This window comes from Chelonia mydas, chromosome 1 (assembly GCF_015237465.2).
Source record: "Chelonia mydas isolate rCheMyd1 chromosome 1, rCheMyd1.pri.v2, whole genome shotgun sequence".
NCBI classification, from domain to species: Eukaryota; Metazoa; Chordata; order Testudines; family Cheloniidae; genus Chelonia; species Chelonia mydas.
Genome location: NC_057849.1, coordinates 262894520 through 262917978, shown reverse-complemented (window position 1 = coordinate 262917978; position 23459 = coordinate 262894520). Strand labels below are relative to the sequence as shown.

Below are 23459 nucleotides of genomic sequence, written 5' to 3'. Positions count from 1 at the left end.
AAAAATCAAATGCACAACTACAAAATAGGGAATAACTTGTGAGATGGGAGGACTGCTGAAAAGGATGTGGAGGCTATAGTGGTGCACAAATTGACCATGAGTCAACAAGGTGATGCAGTTGTGGGGGAAAAAGCTAATATTTTGAGGTATATTAACAGGACTTGTATGTAAGAATGTGTTCTGCTCGGCACTGTTGAGGCCTCAGCTGGAGTATAGCATCCTGTTCTGGGTGCCACACTTTAGGAAAGATGTGAACAAATTGGAGAAAGTCCAGTGAAGAACAATAAAGTGATAAAAGATTTAGAAAATCTGACCTATGAGGAAAGGATAAAAAAACAGGGCATGTTTCGTCTTGAAAAAAGAAGACTGAAGTGGGGACCTTAATAACTGTCTTCAGACATGTTAAGGGCTGTTTATAAAAGAGGACTATGATCAATTGTTCTCCATGTCCACTGAAAGGAGGACAAGAAGTGATGGGCTCAATCTGCAGCAAGGGAGATTTAGGATACATATTAACTATAAGAGTAGTTAAGTGGTGAAATAAGCTTCCAAGAGAGGTTGTGGAATCCCCATCACTGAAGGCTTTTAAGAACTGGTTGGACAAACACCTGTCAGGGATGGTCTAGGTTTACTTTGTCCTGTTTTAGTAAGGGGGCTGGACTTGATGACTTCTCAAGGTCCCTTCTAGCCCTACATTTCTGTGGTTCAAGATGTTATTTTTACAATAATGTTTAATCATAACTGTGTATTAGAGGACTTTGGGGTCTATCTATTTCAATCTTGTAAAAATGTAGTTCATCCAGTTATTTTAGTCTGTCTTAACACTTTTGTTAAAATATAAGTTTAAATACAAAAATCTTATCTGTTTTTATAAAGATTTAAAATTCATGTATTTTAAAATGTTTATTTTTAGTCAAAAATAGAAGTTAGAGATGCTACTTAACTTCTGTTACATATTTAATAGGTCCGCGTGAACTCCTTAGTGTGCTTAGGAAAGATTTTGGAATATTTGGATAAGTGGTTTGTACTTGATGACATTCTACCCTTTCTACAACAAATTCCATCCAAGGAACCTGCAGTGCTTATGGGAATTTTAGGTAATGAATATTTAATTTCCCTTCTTGTTAGTTTTGTTGTTGTAATTTCTATATGGCATATTGGAAGTGCTGTATGTGTTCCATGGCTAACAATTTATGTAAAAGCCTATTAGCTGTTTTGGATTTCTCAGAGATTTTCTTTTATTCCAAATTGTATTCCCAATGCTCCTCTGTTCTCTGTTCGATGTATTTGTAGTCTATGGGCTCAGTTCAGTCACAAGTATCCTCCACAGCTGTTGACCTGTGGATCTTCTATGGGTCCTTTGGTCTCCACAGCTGCAGAGAATCTGCCAGAGAGCACTATAAATCCCTGTCACCTCCTGTTTCCTCTTCAGTAGTGAAGCTGTAAAACTGGACTTTCCAAATAGCTTTGCTGTCCAGCAAAGAATCCCCTTACACTGCCCAGTTGCATTTCTCTTAAGCAGTTTCTTTTGGACACTAATGGGCTGGGTTCTCTGATCCACCAAGTTTACTTTGTGACACTTAAGTTATACAAAATTAGCTCAAAATGACTGGAAAATGTCCCAGGAGAATTCCTCCTCTGCAGAGGGGAATCTCTATTGCCATGGGTGGCTCCACCACTTATATCCCCCAGAAAGCAGCGCAGGGGTATATCTGGAGGGGCATACAATGAGGCTCAGCTATGACTGATCTCAGCTGGCTGAGAATAAGGGAGTCATAATTATCTCCCTGTTGATATCCCATCTGCACTGTTCCCAAGCTCTGCTCAGACACAGTGGAGAATAAAGCCTTAATTTGGGAGTGGTATGTAGAAATAAACTGTGAAAACCTCTTGATTAATACAGGCCTAAGCTTCCAGAAGGAACCTCTCCAGAAAGCAAGTAGACAGCAAAACTTTCACGGTTGCCAGGGGCAGGTTCTGAACTCTAAGTATGTGGGTGTCACTTGTGTTCAACAGCCACAAGTTACCTTGAGCCACCCAGTTTCTCCTTTCTTTTGTTCTGAATGTTAGGAAGTCAGGGTACCATTTGAGGGGGTGGGTGGGAGCCTTCCCCCCCCCCCCCAAGTTTCATACAGGAGGTGTGCAAGTCCCCACGTGGAGCTCTTAACTACAGTTAGTACAGAGGTGAAAGTGGGCCAGTATAGCATACCGGTAAGAAGTGGCCACCGGTACGGGCCCGTACACAGCTGACGGCAGTGCTTTAACGTCGCTCCCCTTTTGCCGACAGGGAAGCAGGGGAAAAGGGGCAGTTGCCCCGGGGCCCAGCGATTTAAAAGGGCCCTGGGCTCCCAGCCGCTGCTACTGCAGCAGCAGCAGGAGCCCTGGGCCCTTTAAATCTTCACCGGGATTTGTGGTCCCATCACCATAGTATCTAAGTGCCTTACAATGTTTAACCTATTTCTATTAAAACAAACACAAGAAGGTATTTTTTCACGCAACGCACTGTAAACCTCTGGAACTCCTTTCCAGAGGGGGTTGTGAAGCACAATACTATAATGGGGTTCAAAAGGGAGCTAGATTGATTCATGGAAGATAGGTCCATCAATGGCTATTAGCCAGGATGGGCAGGAATGGTGTCGCTGGCCTCTGTTTGCCAGAAGCTGGGATTGGGTGACAGGGCATGGATCACTTGATGATAACCTCTCTGTTCATTCCCTTTGGGGCACCTGCCATTGACCACTGTCAGAGGACAGGATACTGGGCTTGATGGACCTTTGTTCTGACCCAGTATGGCTGTTCTTATGTTCTCCTCACAGCCCCTCGGTGAGGTAGAGCAGTGCTGTTATCCCCATTATACAGAAGGGGCACTGAGGCACATATAGACTGAAGACCAGATTTTCAAAGGTATTTAGGCACCTAGTGGGATTCTCAAAAGTGCCTAGAATGTTAGGTGCTTTGTAAACCCCACTAGATGCCTAGCTGCACATTTGGGTTCCTAAAAGCTTTTGAATCTCTGTCCCTAAGGCACTGGCCTGAGGTCATACAGGAAGTCCATGGGGGGAGTAGAACCCAGGTCTTTCAGGGGTAGCTCCCTATCCAGCAGACCAGCCTATCTCTCTCCTGAATGCTGCAAAAAAAGAGGACTCTGATAGATGGGAGCAAAACCAAGGTGGCCAGCTCTCTGAGACTCCAGCAAATGGTCCCAGGTGGTTGGGATGGATGTCATGGTTGACAGCATGAAAAGCAGCACAGAGGTCAGGAAGGATGGAGAATGAAAGTCAGATGAGAGGAGATCACTTAATTCCCTAGAGATAACAGTTCTGCCCCATGCTGGGTTGTAGCGCAATGGCTGCTGTGCAATTTTACGTTTTAAAGAAAAATAATTTTTTGTTCTGAGTTTAAGAAAAGGAAGGAATCAGAAAGTGTCATATAAGTATCAGATGTGTTTATACCTCAAATTCTTAGGGTTTCATCTGTATCCAGGCCAATTCCAGAACAAAGGACAAAAATTGCATCCACGGAGTCCATAAAGTCAACTATTATTATGACATTGATTTGTATTATTCACTGGGGACCATCTATGTGCTCAGCAATGTTCAGAATATGCCAGAAAATGTTGTCCCTGAGCCAATGTGTATAAAATGTGTAGCCCTGGATAAGATGTCTTAGATATTTTAAGTATGAAGTGTATAGTTATTAAGCACATGTGAATATCTATGAGTGGAGGCACAGGTGGCAATAGAAGTTTTACTGGATAAAGGACTAGAAGATTTGACCCTCCAACTTTCTTTCAAGAGGAAGAGCTGCCCTGAGCTCCTGTGCCTGTTTATTTTCTTTTCCTGCCTGCAGTGGCCATGATATACCTCCGAAGTCTCAATTTTTTTCTCAACTTGAAAATGTGGAATGTTCTTGCTGTTTGGTTTTAAATATTCTCCAGTGAGAACTGCAACTCAGTCACTGTAGTGTTGTGTCTAAGAGTTTTCTGGAAAGTAACTAGCCTTTAAATGGAAATAGAACCCCTAGAGCCCCAGGCAAGTGCAGTATAAACTCACAGGGCTTTGGCCTAGTAAGTTGTTTCCAAAATTAAATCATCTATTCCGAGCTTGGTGAACTGCAAAAAAGTGATAGAAAGTAATCTAGATTTTTCTACAATTGTTTCAATTGTTGTATTCATGAGTTAGTAACAAAGTAAGAATATATATTAAAATTTTAAACCTAACCAATGTCTAAGTGACTTGACACAAGATGTGAGAACATGTTAGTATTAGAGCTGAGTGGGTCTAATACTTATTTAATTCTCTTTTTTATATAGGAATTAGATACAGTGCTCCTATCAGATAATTTCTAAATTATCTGCCCCCAAACCCCGCACAAATCCTAGAGTTTTCAGGTGCCTAAAGTCCCACCACCACCACCAAAATCTGAAATGCCGCCCCTGTTAGGAAACCATGTCTTTTTGTACCCAGGTTACATTGGAGTTCAATACTTCAGTCCTTCACCTTTGTTTTTTCTAGTTTTGTGTTTAGTTGCAAATCAGTTTCTAACGAATTCTAATTAATCAGTTTCTTTATGTACAGATTTTTCCCTGGTAGTCTGACCTCTTTGAGTCCTGTGTTCAATTTTATTATCAGTACGTACAATATGTATAGTTTTCTTGGAGCTCATTCACAATATTAACTACTAAACTACCGATCTTGCTATTTTAATGTTCTATACCAGGTATTTACAAATGTACATTTACTCATAAGAAGTTGGGAATTACCAAAGAACAACTTGCAGGAAAAGTATTGCCCCATCTAATTCCTCTTAGTATTGAGAACAATCTTAATCTCAATCAGGTATGAACACAGTTTTAATTGTTTTTGCACACTTTTACCTAATGAGCTGGTCTAGAAGTAGATGCAAAATTAACATAGTTCTCTGACAAAATAGTTTCTATGTTAGTGCATTTCAGTGTGACTATAATCAATGATAAATGCTTACAGTGATATTGTCAGAATTGATAGGCTTAAAGAACAATATTTGTATAGTGGATCCGGTCAATAATTCTAATTTAAGATTCTAAAGATGATGTTTTCATCGCTAAACCTGTTGCATCCATTAGTTATCTTAAATTAAAGCTGCTTCTAGAATATTTTCACTAATATTTGCCAATAAAATCCAGTATAGTTTAGTCACTGAATTACATACCTTCAAATGTAAGAAATTATCAGCTGACAGTCTTGACTTATAGTTAATAGAGGCACGAGAGAGTATGTAGTTCAGAATAACATCTAACAGACCTACATTTACTTTCTGGCATTTTAGAGCATTTCTGGTTTTCTAGCCAGAATGTCAGCACTCAAAAAAGTAAGTAATAAATATTTCAAACCGTGGTACTAAAAATAGAGGAATTGAAGTCAGCATGTCACTTCCCTGACCCATACTCCTTTTACTCATCTGTTGTTTTTACACAATGATTTAATCAAGAGACTGACTACAAACCTGTCTGAGTTTGCAGATGATGCATGTAGAATATAAACACTATGGAAAAATTTAAGCAAGATTAACGTTATAAGGCTGATGGAAAATGTTACATTAGGAAACATACGATACCATTCAAATATGCCATAAAATATTCAGGACAAAATGTAATGGGATTTAATCAAAGCATCAGAAACAAAAGGGCCATGGAGTAATATTGTGATGTCTTCTAAATGTCCTGGTAATGTAATTAACCACCTAACATTAAAACAATACAAATCAAAAGCTAGAATGCATTCTTAATGTTTCCACTCGCAGCTTGTTTACAAGTGTTGCCAGTAGTGTAGCAATGCAAATATATTGCTGTAAAAAAAAACACACTTAAGAAACGTGAATTTTAGAAAAATTCCTGTATCTGTGCATACCTAATATAGGTTTTATACTGAACAATTGTTTAAAGTTCTATATAGCTGGATTTCTAGCAATAAATAATGTTAGAACACAATACATTTTTTATATATTTACCATCACAATGCAAAATCTTAACTTTTCACCCATTTCCTTTATAGTTTAATTCCTTCATTTCTATCATAAAAGATATGCTTAGTAGATTGGAGGTTGAACATAAGACCAAACTTGAACGACTTCATATTATGCAAGAACAGCAAAAGTAAGTGTGTGTGTGTGTTGTAATGAAGTTCAGTTCCACCTGTATGAGCAAATCTGAAACACCTCTAGCTGTAGCAGCATATGCGGTAGAGCCTTGCTAGTTCCTAATTCAGTCCTTGATCACTCTCACAAATGGACAGTCTTTTTCCCCACCACCACTTTCTCAGCAAAGATTTGAGTCCTGTATTGAGGTCTTGTATTGTCGTTAAAAATTAATTAGTTTTATAAAATATACAATACTTTTTCAGTAATTGTACAGTAATAAAATTAAACCACATTTGTCAGTGGGATTTTTTTTCCAGTTTCCTAGCTAATTCATGCAATATGGTAATCCACTATAGATCTCCATTATTTAGTACAGTTCTGGAGTATGAAAATATATTTAAACAGTTGTTGAGGACTGAAAAATTACATTGGAGAAAATGTGAGTTCTTTCATGAACAAAACTTACTGAAGACTCTAGGGATATTGTATGGGATTTACCATGGGTTTAAATCAATTTAACTAAACTAGCTATACATATCTATTCCTGTTTAGGAAAGAAACAAAGAGTATTTGAAATTGGCATTAAATAACTCACTACAATTTTAAATACTGCCTTTTCTAATCTGTGTCTCATGCATGCACGCTCACTCTAAATACAACAGTGCTGTGATAAGAAAAGTTTTCTTCTGTGTTAATTCTCGTAGAATTATGAACTTTGTTGAATTAGGGTCATTGCTTTGACTGGGATCCATCTTTTTGTAATATTTGTACTCTGTACTACAGATCTTTGGATATAACTAAACAAATGAACGTATCTGAAGAGACAAAATCTAATAGTACAAGTAATCAGGTAAGAGACAATATTTTGCATACACACAGGCATCAAATTTGAAATGATCTCTGCAATATTTGGTTTATCTTAATCATAAATTACAAAATTTAAAATTGTTCATGGATAATGTTTTTCAATTTGAACAGATTGACAAGGTGTTTAACAGTGCTGGAAATGACATTCCAACTAGTGGATCACATAGTAAAGAAAATGGGCTTTCATCAAAACAGAAAAAGGTAAGCTCTTTTTCTGAAGGTGTTTTGTTATCCAGATGTGTTGGAAGCCAAAGGCCTGTATTGTATGAAAAAGTATGCATGTAAACACCTATCATACATTTTAATGCTTAAAGAGAATAACTGATCAGTTTTCCTCAGCACTGCACTCTGAATGTCCACATGGTGAGGAGCATTGAGAAATGTTTAAATTCTTCATTATGTTCCTGAGTCTCTTTGAAACAGTTTTACCGAAAACTGACATTGTTTGTGACACCAGCAGTATAAGCAGCAAGTAATATCAACTAATTTCTTTCCTACTTCACCACCAACAAAACTTTATAGCAAAATGTAGGTAGTTGATTTGCGTTTTATATTACATTATCTCAGGCAACCTTAACCTAAGGTTACTAAAGAGGATGTAGAGAAAAACCAAATGCTGGATTAGGAGGCAGAGGCAAATTTTAAAAAATTGAGACCACAAACATGATGGCAAAAAGCTAAAGGAGGCAAAAAATGAAAGGAACCAAATTGCTTGCTTTTAGAGTTGGAACTCTATCTGAGGTTCTTTCAGCTACTGAACAATTATATAATTATATTAGTAGCCAAAAGAAATTCAGAAATATCTTCCCTCCCCCCAATATTCTGAATCATCTCCTTCATTTGAAATAGATTGCAAAGGAGGTTCCTGCCCATCATCAACAAAAATTAAATTTAAATCCTAAAAGCTTTCTTCAGCAATCTCAAAATATAAATACAGAACCCTTTTGAAAAAGAAATACATAAATTATATAATTCTATAATTCGTTTGCAGGGTGGTAGTAGCCATGTTGGTCCCAGAGAGATGAGAGGTAAGAACATAAAAACTGCAGAGTTTTTTTTCAGGTCTGGGGAAAGCAGTCAGAGTGCCAACTGTTAATTTATATTTAGCCCAGACACTCTGATTTCTTTCATCAGACCTGAAGAACTCTGTGTAGGTCAAAAACTTGTACCTTCCACCAACAGAAGTTGGTCCAGTAAAATGTTACCTTACCTACCTTGTCTCTGTTTTATATTAATGACACACTGTTGAGTTCAAATGACAATCCACAGATACAAACTTAATTTTACAGTAAATTGGTAGTTTAGATTTGACTATCAAACTACACATACATTATTCTCAAGAAACACCAATTCTTCCAAGAAACACCAATTACAACTTCACAGTTTTGTCACATTATATTAGCTGATATTTCTCATTTATTCCTTGAAATAGAATACTTACATAAAATATGTTTTTTAAAAACCCAGCAAATTATGGTTCAGAGGTAAGGCAGCTGTGTTGTGATAGCCATTTCTTCATACTCGGTGAGAAATTATGTAGGCATTGTTAGTTTTATGATATCCTTAATTCATTTCCTTGCTTTTTAACTACTTGGGTTTTCTAAATGTGGTGGGTTTTTATGATAAGTTTTTGTCACTTAGCAACATTAGCTAGTTTTGAAATGAAGTTTATTTTTGGAATAAAAAGTATGTACTGTATCATTAAATAGCGAGCATTATCATTTAGAGTTCATATATTATAAATGAAGTAACTAGTCATGAGACATACTGTCCAATGTTAATGCTAATGCTTTGTGTTTTAAAGGTATCACTTACACTTGAAGAGAAACAAAAGTTAGCAAAAGAACAAGAACAGGCACAAAAATTGAAAAACCAGCAACCACTTAAGCCTCAATCACATGCAGTCACAGCTCCAGTCAAACAGGTGAGAAAAGATCTCTACTGAACAGTTTCCATGGTAACCTTGCCCCTACCTCCTTGCAAGTTCTGTATGTGTTATGAAAGTGATCATTTTCTATTTCTTACCTTCTTGATTTACTGACTTCCCCCACTCCCTGTTTTCAGTAGTGTCGATACCATAGAGTCAATGTAGCTAAATAATAACAAATTGTTTGTGTTCTTCCCAGTGCCTCAAAAGCAATATTAATTATATTTATTATTTATGACGCAGTAGTGTCCAGAGGCAACATCATGATTTGGAGTCCCATTGTTCTAGGTACAATACAAGCTTACAGGAAGACAGTCTCTGCCCCAAGGAGCTTACAGCCTAAATAGATAAAAATAAAGGGAGGGAGGAGGACCGGAATGCAGCACATAAGCAAAGCAGAGTGGTGGTTTGCATGCTGTTCATTACACTTTTTTAAAGTCGTGCCTGTGTAAGGTAGGAGGAAATAAGTTAGCAAGTGTGAAGGAAAAGGGATAGAAGGATGGGAGATATTTAAGGATAAAGAATCAAAAAGGTGATTAGGAAAGAGGGAGGACAGAAGAGAGCAAGGAGCATGGAGGGTAGGTAGAGCAAGGCTGGCATCAGAGAGGTTCTGATGAAGATGAGATTGGAGCAAATAGTCACTCAATAAAGGAAAGAATGCCTGGAGTTCAGTCTACAAAAGCAAAGCCCGATGATATCACTGACAGTGGCAGATTTAGAGTTAGTGGGGCCCTGTGTGCAGCTTCATTTTCAGGCGCCCCCTCCCCCACCCTCGGGACTCAGCCAAAAAAAAAGCATTTTCTCATATCTTCTCTCCCCCTCCACCTCTTTCTTCTTTTTTTTTTCTTCATCCTCCTATATTATAAGTAATGGGAAGTAAATGAGAAAGTTTGGTTGTGGGGTGCAGGCTCTGGGCTGGGGCAGGGAGTTAGGATGCAGGAGTGGGGAGGTGCTTACCTCTGGCGGCACGGCTCCCAGAGCGACCTGTGCACACACCTCTCTGGCATCGGCTTCTAGGTGTGGGGGGTCAGGGAGTCTCCACACACTGCTGTCCGCAGGCACCACCCCCGCAGCTCCCATTGGCCACAGTTCCCGGCCAATGAGAGCTGCGGAGTCAGTGCTCGGAACGGGGGCAGTGCGCGGAGACACACACACACACACACCCCAGGGGCCGCAGTGACGTGCCGGCCGCTTCTCAGAGCGAAGCAGCATGGAAGAAGGGAGACAGAGCGGGCAGGGAACCGCCTTCGCCCTGCTGCTGGCACATCTCTGCGCGCCCCTTGGCGGGAGAGGGACAGTGGGTCTCTGTGTGCAGGCAGAGGCAGTGCGTGGAGCCACCTCCCCTCCCCTGCTAGGGGTGCGCAGAGACATGCCAGCAGCCAGCCACTTCTGGGAGCGGCGTGGGGCTACCAGCCACGGCATGCAGGCAGCCTGCCTGCCTGAGCCCTGCTGCACCGCCAGCCGGGATTTGGGGGCAGGTTGTCAGATATTTGTCCTGCACTTTGGGGGCCCCCCGTCATTGGGGGCCCCATGCCACCACATGGTTTATTCCACGGTAAGTCTGCTCCTGATCACTGATGTCCTGAGGTGAAAGCCTCTTCTGGCACAGAAATCTGGTTCTTGGGTGCTTTCAATATCTCCTGGAAGAATATTCATGGACCCAGAGTTGGGGTCTCATTCTCAGCCTGCTTCTTGCTTGGGGAATCTGTTCTGGGGTGCTGTTTCGTCCCCTGTCAGTTCACATGACTCCAGACAGTTTCTTTATTGTTGTCTGGTGATGTACAACAGAGGAAAAAAACCCAGCTTAAATTTTAGGTACAAGAAGAGCTTGCAGTGGTGGTGTTTGAAAAAGTTACATTGATTTGTTTGTGGCTGTTGTTGATGGTAGATACAAACAAAGGATATTTTCTGGCTATCATCTTGCTTTCAGAATATTACAGCAACCTTTTCTTCACTTTGGTGGGATAGTCAGAACATGATTTACATATTAATGTAAATATTTTGTGTACCTTAATTTTTTTTAAAAGTTTAATAAATCTCATTAAAGTAATTTCATTTAAACGTAGCTTCACCTTTTATGTGAGATTAATTTAAACTCTGTTCAAAGTAGAGCTGGTCGAGAAAAGGTTTAGTGAAAAACTCTGTGCAGGAGGACTTGTTTCGTTCCCCATTTTTTCTAACATGGCGGAGGGAAGGAGTGCGGGGGGGGGGAGAAGACCTTTCTGTCTTTGTCTTTCTTCCTTCCTTCCTGACACACCACCTTCCTGTGGGGTAAGTGGGGAGGAGAGAGAGTGGGAAGGAAAAAATGGTTTTTTTCCCCCTACCATTACTGAATGAAAAATATTATTGAAAACCTTTCTGTGCAGCGCTAAACTAGGATGGACTTGTTTTTTTACACCCTTTGATCTGCGTATACCCACTTTGCTTATCAGTGAATGTCTCCCATATTTACAACAGTGGGTTTCAGCGCTCCTGTACCTATGAATAAAGACCATAAAACCAGATCATAGTTATTCTTCATATTTTCAGTCTGTGTGCAACTTCTATGATTTCAGACCAATATGTATATTGGTGCAGCCCAATGCATTTTGAAGAGGACAAAATGCCTGTCCTCAGATAGGAGCATGCAACTTTCATTGACCTCAGTAAGAGTTGTACGTACATCTGAAGGCTAAATTTAGACCCATATAGAAAATGTGCAATTTATAGTATAGAATATTGATTTACTGAACATATGCTTAGTGCATCTGTTTCAAAACACTAAAGGATCTCAGTGCACATATTTCATAGAGATATTTTTCAGCATGATACTGTATGTGAGCATTTAGCCATGTGACTCACTTTGACTTTAATGGAAACAATTGTGTTCAGTTCCCTCAAGCTGTGCTGAAAATTCTTTTCAAGTAGTCTCAGAAGTGTTAGTTTAGAAAAACAGTATTTGCCAGACTCAGATGCCAAATCTGTGGAACAACTCAAACATCTGAGTACCAAAATAACCAAATTGTCCTTGTATAAGGTAAAGAAATTACCTTTTATGCCAAGTTTGAGGGAAACATGGAATAGAAGTAATTTCAGCTTCTGAAAATTGGGGTTTAAAAGAGGGCCACTTGTATCTTAACTGCAGAAGCAATGTAATAAAGTGTTGCTAGTATGTCTGTAAGCAGCAAAAGCACATAACTACACTTGTATGTTTTGCAGACAAAGGATTTGACAGATACCTTGATAGATAATATGTCATCTTTGACCAGCCATTCCATCAGCAAACCTAAAGTTGCTTCTTCAAGTAGCTTCTCTTCTGTCCCATCTATGACTGTTGGAATGGGATTTTTATCCCCTGTTGAGAGCACAAAGCGAAACGTAACAAATGGACTAAATACTAATATGGGATTTCAGACTTCTGGATTCAGCCTTGGGGCAGGTACTACAAACCAGAATTTCTTCAGTAGTCCAACTGCAACTGGAATGGCCAAGATGAACATGGTACCAACTGCCAACATGCCAAACTACAGCCCTGTGAGTGCTACATCTAGAGTTTCACAGCCGACACAACACAACAGATCCCCAGACCTTTCTGCTTTAGATAGTCTTTTTGGTCCTCAAAAACCCAAAGTTAGTATGAACCAATTGTCACAACAGAAACCAAACCAGTGGCTTACTCAGTTTGTACCCCCGCAAGGTTCCCCGGGTGCAAGCAGTTCTGTTTTGGGACCACAGATGAACACTCTAGGACAACCTGGTTTTGGTATGCAGGGTAATCCTTTCTTTAACCCTCAGAACTTCGCACAGCCAACAAACACCATGACAAACAGCAGCTCAGCTAGCAATGACTTAAAAGATCTTTTTGGGTAAAGTGTCTTGCTTTCTTTTTCAAAGATTGATACAATTTGAATGATGGGTAAGCTGATTAACATCTTTGTATGACTGATAAAAATTTGACTTGGGGAAACTTTCCACCTAGCAAAATAAAGATTGCACCGGAAAAAGATTTTATTTTCAGGCTGACCTGGTAATGCAATAGAATCTCATAATTGTCAAGCTGTCTTAGCCCTTTTTCCCCAACTTCAGGGTTTTAAGTTTTAAGTCAGGATACATCAATCTGCATACATCCATTCATAAAAGCAGAAGCTACGTATTTCATAATTGTTCAGAGATTTGTTCTGAATAGCTTTTGGATTTGTGTAATTTTACTCCATAAATTGAACAAAAATGGTTAAGTTGTTAACAAGCTAATTTATATTGTTTAGTGCCCCCACAATACTCAAGTCTCTGTTCAATATGTGCTAAATCCTGATGGGGTGTCGATTTGGATAGCCTAAATTTGGCATGACCCTAATTTGTACTATGACACACTATGGGAAGAATCAGTTATGTTGCATCCAAGAGGCTGGTTTTTTAGCCGTGTTGAATGAAAATATCTCTAATCATGTATAAGAGACTAAGGTTTTGAAGGGAAATGTTTTGGCTTTCACTTATCTTGTTAGCCCTGGTCTACACTAGGACTTTAGGTCGAATTTAGCAGCGTTAAATGGATGTAAACCTGCACCTGTCCACACAATGAAGCCCTTTATTTCGACTTAAAGGGCTCTTTAAATCGATTTCCTTACTCCACCCCTGACAAGTGGATTAGCTCTTAAATCGGCCTTGCCGGGTCGAATTTGGGGTACTGTGGACACACTTAGATGGTATTGGCCTCCGGGAGCTATCCCAGAGTGCTCCATTGTGACTGCTCTGGACAGCACTCTCAACTCAGATGCACGATTGTTTGCCGTTGCTCTGACGCAGGGAGGGGCAGCTGACGACACGGCTTACAGGGAGCTAAAATCAACAAAGGGGGTGGCTTTACATCAAGGAGTATTTCAGACAGGACTTCACGGAGGGTTCCAATAAGAAATGGTGCACCTAAGTTATTGTTCTTATTGGAACAAGGAGGTTAGTCTGGCCTCTGATTGATACATGGCTAGATTTACCTCGCTGCACCTTCTCTGTGAGTGACTGCAATATGACCTAGAGGAATGAGTCCCCTAGACGGGGGGCGAGGGGGGGGGGGTTGCAAATGAGTACAAAACAAATCTGGTCTATTTCTTGTTTTGATCCACTCCATCTATCTTTTACATCTTTGGCTGGCAGCAGATGGTGCAGAAGGACTGCATGCCATCCACATCTCATGGCTGCTCGGCAGAAGATGGTACAATAGGACTGCTAGCCATCCTCATCTCTTGCCTGCCCGGCAGAAGATGATGCAATAGGACTGCTAGCAATCCGTATCGCCTGCCTGCTCACCATAAGATGGGTCAATAGGACTGACTGCAGGACTAAAGAGAATAACTTGATCAAGTCACTCCCAATTTAGTCCCTGCGCCCATGTCTGCCCAGGTGCTCCTGATCGACCTCACACAGGCGACCAGGAGCACCTCGGACATGACGATGATGGTAACCAGTCCTATTGCACCGTCTGCTGCCACAAGGCAATGGGTTGCTGCAGCTATGTAGCAATGCAGTACCGCGTCTGCCAGAACCCAGGAGACGTACGGTGACAGTGAGCTGAGCGGGCTCCATGCTTGCCGTGGTATGGCGTCTGCACAGGTAACTCAGGAAAAAAGGCGCAAAACAATTGTCTGCCCTTGCTTTCACAGGGGGAGGGAGGGAACGGGGGCATAACGATATGTACCCAGAACCTCCCGCGACAATGTTTCAGCCCCATCAGGCATTGGGATCTCAACCCAGAATTCCAATGGGCAGCGGAGACTGCGGGAACTGTGGGATAGCTACCCACAGTGCAACACTCCGGAAGTCGACTCTAGCCTCGGTACTGTGGAAGCACTCTGCCGAGTTAATACACTTAATGCACTTAGAGCATTTTCTGTGGGGACACACACACTCGAATATATAAAACCGATTTCTAAAAAACCGACTTCTATAAATTCGACCTAATTTCGTAGTGTAGGCATACCCTTAGAGAGAAAGAAGGATTAATACAGCAGTAGTGTTCAACAAGAATAAAGTGATGATGGTGATCATTCTAATTCTCACTAAAAACAGAATGGAGATTTTTGGGGTGAAATTGTGATATTAACTCTAAGCAAGTTTGGGACACAGAAAAGCACTGCTCCAATAGTCATGCTAGATTATAACTTGCTTCGTGATTTTTGATTCCCAATTTTTAGCACCAGAGCAAGAGCCATGTACCATTGATGTTAAGACTTTCTAAATCCTGCTTAAAATGTGGCAGGTAACTTAGTCAATCATGTATATTGTAAGTGAAATATTTCTGTGTTTTAGTGGCTAAGACGATCTGGCTCAGAATTGGATATACTTTGCGTAGTTACATGGAAACGTTTTGGGTCACTTAACATTTTCCATCTATATTAGAGGAGACTGAAGAGGACTGCTCAAAACTAGTGCTGTATAGTTATGTGAAAAAGCAGTCTGCCATGATTGCCTTGATTTAAAATGAAAAATTATTCAGATTTTTTTTCTGTCAAACTCTTACAAAGGACAAATGCATATGAAGTGACTTCTCAAAAGCAAAACTGTAAGTACTAGAATATATTTGGTGACTAGATAACTATTTTAAATCCTTTTAATGTATTGCTCCAAATTTAATAAAGTTCTCCAGAAAATTAAGCAGTAGTTTCTTCTGCTTCCAAACAGGTAGATGTTCAGCTTGCCCATGATAGAATCTCTGGTCTGACAGTTTTCTACTGTTTGGTTTTAACTCTTTCTTTCCTAGAAAATTCAGGAACCTTCTTGTGTAATATTTAGAAGACTATAGCTTGCTATTTTGAGAAGGGAAGAACTAGTTAACTTTTCTTTACAGAAAACTTGTACTTTATTTTTCAAAGCCTTTCACTAATAATATTGTTCTTTCATTTGCTGCTTAAGAAACCAAAGGGCCTTATGCTGTAAATGTGACTTGTATTTTTGTTAAATTATATTTCCAGTTTTAAGCAGTAAAAACGTTAAATGTATCTTTTAAAAAAACCTGTGTATTATAGCTGCTGCCTTAGTCCTTTTGTTTTAAAATATCTGGGATCAGTGAAAATTTTTTTTTAAATGCACATTGTATGTGCTGTTGATATTTTTGGTAGATATTGTAGGTTACATTGAATTAGCAGCATAATTTAAACGATACTAGGACAACTGAACATTTTCGATACATATATGGTTAATGACCTTCTATACTGTGGGTGATCCTAATGTCTCTTTTTTTATATAAATGAACTTGTGCATCTGATTTCTGAGAGATGTACTTTATTAGGGCAATCTAAGGCAAGACTTTGAAGAATTACTTGAGTCTGCATTCTCGTGAATTATGTGGGAAATAAAACAGTGTTAAAAATGACCACTGTTAATATAGTTTATTGTAAAATCTGATATCCAAGGTAGAGATGCACTCAAGCCAAAAAATTCTAATCTGGATTTTGAGCACTCCCGTTCTCTTGATCATCCCACACATAGAGTTTGGGGGCATTCAGATTTAGGATTTTGGTTCAGCCTATTAGAGAGAGAGGACAGTTGCAAAATTTGGAATTTTGGGTCCGTGGTTTTAGTTGGGCCAATCTCCAATTCAAAGTATAGGGTAGTTCTTTGTAAACTATTTTTATGTCCTGTAGGGTTTATTTCTGAGAGAGGAAGATTGTACACAGGTAATATGCTGGATAAATGTTTGTCTGGCTTGAATAATTTGAATTTTTTTCTGTGCAGCACTTCAGTGCAAAATTTGTTTTCCCTGTGAAATGAGGCATAGCTTCCAAAATCCAGAGTTCTATGCCTCCGCAATGCTTCTTGGGCTCTGTAACAAGAGGGAGTGTTTATGAAGCTGACTCTGCTATCTCCTGCTGCTTTTGCTCACCTCCAAGCCACAATGACGGGTTGAACTGTGGACAGTAGTATAGCATGCGGTCAAAGTTAATACTACTGGATCGGCAATAACATATATATCTGGAATCTGCAGAGGTATTAGGGAAAGGATGGGGGAGAAATACAGAGACAATGTTACAGAAGATGGTCAGGCCTGCCATTTTCCTAGTGAAGGAAGGACTTCCATGGGTTCAGACGTAAGTCGGGAAGATGGGTCACACCTATACTGCCCCTTCTTTATTTTCTGTATCTGCTTTTTTTCTCCTCTCCATGCATTTAGCCCTCAAACAGAATGGAAATTTTGGTTTGAAATTGATATTAGCTCTAGGCAATGTATAAAAATACTTATATTTGTCTCATCAAAATAATCATCCACTGTAAAATAAATGGTGTTATGTTTCCTTGAACAATTAATGCAGGTTCTATGTTTCTGCCCTTAACACTGAAATGAACTTAAAAATATGTGCAAACATTGCATGCATCAAGTACATTTGTTTAGGTAACTCCCCAATCCTGCACTTACATCTGTTCTATCAGACCTCCATTGACTACAATAGAGTTCTGCATGGGTCTGGCTCTTCGTTGAGGATTGCAGTCGAGGTGTGTTGTAACTCGTTTTGTTAGAACTGAAAACAGGAGTCAATATATCAAAGCAAAAAAGGGACGAGGGAACAAGTTCCCTTTTGATTCACTTCACTGCCACTTTTTTAGTGTGAAAGACAAACTATAAACACTGGGGAAATACAGATGCATTTCCTCTGTGTGCAAGCATTAGTTGTTCTCCTGCTGTTCTCTCATGCAGTGTAAATTAGTGACTATAAGCCTAGTCAGAGGCTTCTGGTTCAGACCCTTTTGTACTCTAAAGTCTGGAGAATACTGTGGAAAAACAAACAAAATCAGTAAAACAAATTAGCCTTTTAAATGGGGCCACAGTATTTAACAGGGCTTGAAGAACCTGTTCGACTAGGGCTGGTAGAAAGTTTTCCTGGGCAAGTGAACTGAGTGGGGGCCATGCACCTGCCGACTCCTTTCCTGGGAGGGAGGGAGTTGAGTAGCTCCTGAGCGGATATCTTTTTCAGGAATCCAAGAGTGGAGGGAGGGAACAGAGCTGCTGCTGCTGCTTTTCCCATAAGGGTGGGAGATATGGAGTGGAGTCACCTATGTGAAAGACCAGGGACCTCTTGTATATGCAGAAGGGTAGTAGCATCAGAGGAGCCTTGCAAAAAGGTACTGAGCATCCATTATTGAAAAGGAGGGCAAATTTAACTTGGGAATGGGTAGGGTATCTGTTTACTATTGGGGGCACAGCTGGCTGTTGTGAGGGAGGGAAGATGTGGTAATGTGAATAAAACAGATGTGGCCTTGGAGTACCAGGGTCTTGAGGGGTTTGACAGTACAGGTACTTTACACTGAGGCTGAGCAGGCTTGGTCTTCGGGCAAATAGATGTCAAATATTTCAAGCTCTGTATTGAAACACATTTTTTTTTCTTTAAAGTCTTGTCTTCCTAGCGACCTACATTGTTGTGACACGTTACTATTTTGCAATTTTCTTAAATACTGCATTTGTCTTTTTAAGTAATAAAAATATGGCAAGGGAAAGATGCATTTGCTGATGATTTTGTATCCTGCTTTGTACGTACATGTATTTAGATGCCATGATACCACTTGTATTGGTTACATTTCACAGTGAGAACAAAAATGAAATGTGAGAGTTTAGACTGAAGTCAAATGTCACCCATCTGCCATGTGGAAAAAGATGATTTTCTTTCTTTATGATTTGTGTGTAAATATGTTTAGTATGCCTATATCTACCTGAATTGCAGTAGAAAGGGAGTAACATTCCTTCCTCAAGTAAGCTTATGTACACTTGATCTCAGTCTTGGACTTGAGAAGTGACTTATTTGTGAGTGTTTTTGAGTTGATTGGCTTGTGCAGTTCAAGGTTAAAGAAATGCCCTGTAAAAATGTTTGTGTGTGTGTAACCCTGTGTCTGTTTTATGTTCTCTGCAGTGTGAGATGCATTTTATTTACTAATAATTTCTGTTTTGAAACAGCTTTCCGGGTAAATTCTTCCAAACTATCTGGTTTGCAATGAGATTCTGCTTTGTACCTCTCTTTCCAATAGGATTTGACTGATGTACAAGGAAGTCACATAAGACATTTAGAGACTAGGATTAGTACCCCCAAGTCCCCTTAATGTTCCAGTCCTTGCAACAAAATCAATAGAATAAATGGGTCCCTGATATTGAATTGGAAGTGGTTTGTTCTCATAAGTGCTAAAATTCAGGCAGTTCTAACCACTGTACAGATCTTCGGGCTTGAAGTTGTAAATCAAAACTGCTTTAATGTATTATAGTGAACTCAGGCCTTGGGCAAGATATTTAATAGAGTATTTGTTTACTTGTCTAATTGTACAGTCGGTATTTAGTGGCAGTTTTATGTTTAAAGCATTAAATTCTCATGAAGTGTGTGATGTTACTATAGTGTCAGCTGCGATTCACGATCAGCAGAACTGTCATAGCATGACGTATTTTGGTTTATTGGACATCACAATTCTACAACAATAAATTTATTCTTGTATCAGCTTTTAGATCGGTAATCTTATAAAACGTAAAATGCACAGAGTTTAAAGAAATTCATACGACTTTGTACTGTGAATGAAAATGGTGTAGTTTTGAAATCTGAATGAGGTTGCTTACTAAAATAAATGAATTTTTCATATTTTCATGTTGGAAGTAAAAGTGAATATTTTTATTCCCAGCATTCCATAAAAGCAAGCAATGCTAACCTATGTGGAAAACTTTAATTATCACACTTTTTTGTTTGCACTGCCATTTATCCAACAAGAAGGGCATAATACAACCCCGGAATGATGATTAGTCCTGGATTCAGTTTTTCTTCAAGTGGTTGTGGATTTGGAGCATATGTTGCACACACGCACAGAACGGACATCATGAGATGCAGCAGAGATGCAGCAAAGAGCCAGAGAAGACGTTTGAAGAATCACAACCAATCTTTGGAAAACATTCACGAAAATCAGAAAAATTAAATGCTAATTTTAAAGTTTTGTCTTCTCTCTCCACCATTGCATATTAATAAGGGCCATATTCTGTCATCTGTCTTCCCAATGCAAAATTTCTATTGATATTGTTGCCCCTTTTGAGCTGAGCAGCTAGCCAGTATTTGGGTTCTTGGGGTTCTATTATCAGGAGAAATTAATGAAATTCCAGGTATTTGTGTATATTCTTTATAAATAACATGATTGCACCAACAAAGTCCTATTTCCCTAAACACAGCAGAAACAAACAAGAGCCCATTTGCTTGTTTACAATTCCAAGCCTCTTTCCAGCCAGCACACTGTCCAATAAAATCTTACTCTATGGCTTCCTCCCAGGGCTTCTCTCGCTGTGTCCTGGCTTTTTCTGGTGGCTTTCAGCTTCTCATATATACAATCCCTGGCTTTGCAATCAGCCCTCAGAAAACGACTCTCTTCTCCTGTTGTTTAGGGCTTGTCTACGCATACAGGTGCAACCACTGCTGGTATATTGTGTTCAACTCTGATGTCCACAATTCAAGAAGGATGTTACTAAATTGGATTAGAAAACATGCTTTGTAGAGAGAGAGTAAATTCCATCTATTTAGCTTAACAAGGAGAAAGCTTAAGGCAGTGGTTCTTAACCTTTACTGCAACCTTTACTTTACCTTTGGTTCTCAAAATATGTTCTTGCACCCCTTATCAAAATCATTGAAGTAGGTCAGTTCTTTAAACCTAGCTATATCATAACTGTAGAATGAAAGAGAGAGAATTATATATTTTTAATTTCGCAGTAAAATTAAGAATACATGAAAAATTACACACTTTAAGTTTACCAACTCAGTGACTCTTCTGCTGTTGCTTTTGTTCAGTGATGTTTGAGAAACAAGGAACGTTTTCTGAAATAGCCACATGCATGTCCTCACTAGTATTTAGGCGGTTTCTGACCTTTTGTTTTGATGTGTAAGAGTGATGAAAATCCTGTCTCACAAGTGTGTAGTGGCAAATGACACAAGGATCTCCAGCGCTGTCTTTGCCGGTTGTGGAAACGGTGCTAGTTGACCACACCAGAAATTCTCAAACTTCATTGTCTCAAACTCCATTCGGATTCGGCCATTGGCTCATAATTCAATGAGATAATCTTTCATCAAATCACTATTGCTGATGGAATCCAAGTTAAAAAGAAATGGATCCAGTATCCATTTCTTTGCCACATCAAGATCTCCAGTGGAAAAATATCCTTGGAAAGAGTCATTCAACTGTTGCAAATGCTTTGTCACTTCAGTTGCGATGGTCATTCCTTCATTTTCTGAAACAACTGTTTCTTCAAGAAAAGGAAAGTTAGTGAAATTTCTTTTCTCAACACACTTTATCGGAACTGGAAGTTTACGAATAAAAGCAGATAACTTCTCTCCGGCCGTTACCATGTTCATCCCAGTTCCTTGCATAGATGTGTTGAGTTCATTTAGGTGTCTGAATACATCTGCCATGTATGCTAGGCAAAGGATAAACTCTCTATTTTCGAAGTCCTCAACTAAATTACTGCTTTGGTTACAAAGAAACTGACTTATTTCTCTGCTCATTTTTGTCCCTGTGCTTAATTTGTGTTTTCCATGATTTACCTTCTAAAAAAATCTGGTATGTCTTGCAGCCCCAGAAAGGGCATCTCACACCCCAAGGGGGTGCATGAACCCCAGGTTAAGACCCACTGGCTTAAGGAGTGATTTAATTATAGACTATAAGTACTTACATGGGAGAAACTACTTGATAATGGGGTCTTCAATCTATAACAATCCAGTGGTTGGAAGTTGAAGCTAGACAAATTCAGATGGGAAATTAGCTGTAAATTTTTAAGTGTGGGTAATTAACCATTGGAACAATTTACCAAGGATCATGATGGACTCTCCATCACTCAGTTTTTAAATCAAGATTAGATGTTTTTTTCTAAAGGATATGATCTAGAAAGTATTTCTGAAAAGTTCTATGGCCTGTGTTATGCAGGCAATCAGACTACTCACCAGTTCTCAAACTGTGAGTTTTGACCTCATTTTAATGGGGTCACCAAGGCTGATGTTAAACTTGCTGGGGCTAGGGACTCAAGCCCAAGCCCCAGCTCCACTGCCCGACGGCTTCAGCCCTAGGTGGCAGGGTTCAGGCAGCCTCAGGCTTAGATTTCCCCCCTCCTGGGGTCATATAGTAATTTTCATTGTCAGAAGGGGGTCACAGTGCAATGAAGTTTGAGAACCCCTGCACTGACTATCATAATGGTCCCCTTCTGGCCTTAGACTCTATGTTCTAGTCAACACCTAAATATTAGTTCTTTGAGTGCTTGCTCATGTCGATTCCATTCTTGGTGTGTGCACGCCCATGTGCACAGTCGTAAGAGATTTTTGCCTTTGTGATATCCATAGGGTCGGCTGTGGTGCCCTCTTGAGTGCCATGCTCATGCATCAGTATATTAGGCACTGCCAGCCCTACACCCTCTCAGTTCCTTCTTACCGCCCATGGTGGTTAGAGCACCTTTTCCCTTGCCTATTAAGGGTTAGCAGTTCTTTCTCTCTGGTCTTTGAGCCTTTGGGCCTTGTAAATAGTTTGATTACGTCTCATTATGCACTTATCCAGCAGGCCCAAGATGATGCTGGCTTCGGTAGAGCAACGTTACAAGCCGCGTGACCATGAGCTCTGAGCCCGCCTCAAGGGATACTGCTTGTGAGTCACCTACAATGGAATCGACATGAGCAAGCGCGTGAAGAAAAAACGGTTACCTGCCTTTCATAACTGTTCTTCAAGATGTGTTGCTAATGTCCATTCCATTACATGAGGTAGAAGTGTCCTTTATTTTGTTTTCATGGTGCACGTGGGAGAAAGGATTGAAATTAACACTAGGTACTGTTTGCATCTGCTTCACATTCCCCTGTGCAGCTACACAGTGGAGGCCCTGCGGAAAAGTTTAATGCACACCAAAGTCTTCCAAGAATCCTGCAGAGAGCTCTAAGAAACTTTCCTGCAGATACTCTCCAATCCTCTGCCAAAGGTTCCTTGGCAGAGCTGCTTTGTTTTTTCCCCCATTGTAGGAAACTGCCACACCAATCAACAATTACTTCTACAGGAACCAAAGCAGCACACAAGTGAGCAATATATGGAACTGGTCTGAAGCGGCTCGCATGCAGGATATTCACCCTTGCATCTTCAGTTACCCTCAGTAGTGTGATTTCAGCTTTGATTCCCCTGACTGTGGAAAACGGTGCCAGTATTCAGAATACTGTCCCTAGGCACTTGTACTGATCCCCTTTTGAAATCACCCAGACCCTTTGTCCCATTTTGCACTGCCCTCCTCCTACCCCTGGGGCCAAACTCACCATGTTTAGTGCTCTGGCAGTGCTGCGTGCTTGCCAAGGGAAAGTGAGCAAGAGGCATGGTTCAAGACTGTGAGTGCACACACAATACGGATGTGTATTGTTTCTGCAGATGTGCCCTGGAGGGCCAGCTCCTATACACCGGTGGAGCATCTCCGTCAAATAAGGAAGTAAATGAGGAGGAGTAAGGAGGACATGTTTTGCGAAGTACTGCAGTTGTCAGATCAGGCCGATTAGTGAGCACAGAGCATGGAGAAAGACGATAAAAAAAAAAATTAGAAATGGATAGCCAGGAGAGG

General features: G+C 40.0%; 1 protein-coding gene across 6 annotated transcripts in view; it reads left to right on the top strand.

Moving 5' to 3' along the window:
- Positions 1 to 19497, top strand: part of SCYL2 (SCY1 like pseudokinase 2) — a 53404-nt gene extending 33907 nt beyond the window's left edge. For 4 of the 6 annotated variants that reach the window (XM_043545413.1, XM_043545407.1, XM_043545399.1 and 1 more), the window contains 8 exons: positions 965 to 1097; positions 4720 to 4838; positions 5308 to 5349; positions 6033 to 6133; positions 6901 to 6967; positions 7096 to 7185; positions 8789 to 8908; positions 12110 to 19497. In XM_043545413.1, coding sequence (XP_043401348.1) covers positions 965 to 1097; positions 4720 to 4838; positions 5308 to 5349; positions 6033 to 6133; positions 6901 to 6967; positions 7096 to 7185; positions 8789 to 8908; positions 12110 to 12760 — 1323 coding nt within the window. In that variant the 3' untranslated portion in view covers positions 12761 to 19497. The remainder of the gene's footprint in view (positions 1 to 964; positions 1098 to 4719; positions 4839 to 5307; positions 5350 to 6032; positions 6134 to 6900; positions 6968 to 7095; positions 7186 to 8788; positions 8909 to 12109) is intronic. The other 2 variants (XM_043545421.1, XM_037884287.2) reach the window with 1 other exon arrangement.
- Positions 19498 to 23459: the final 3962 nt, after the last annotated feature.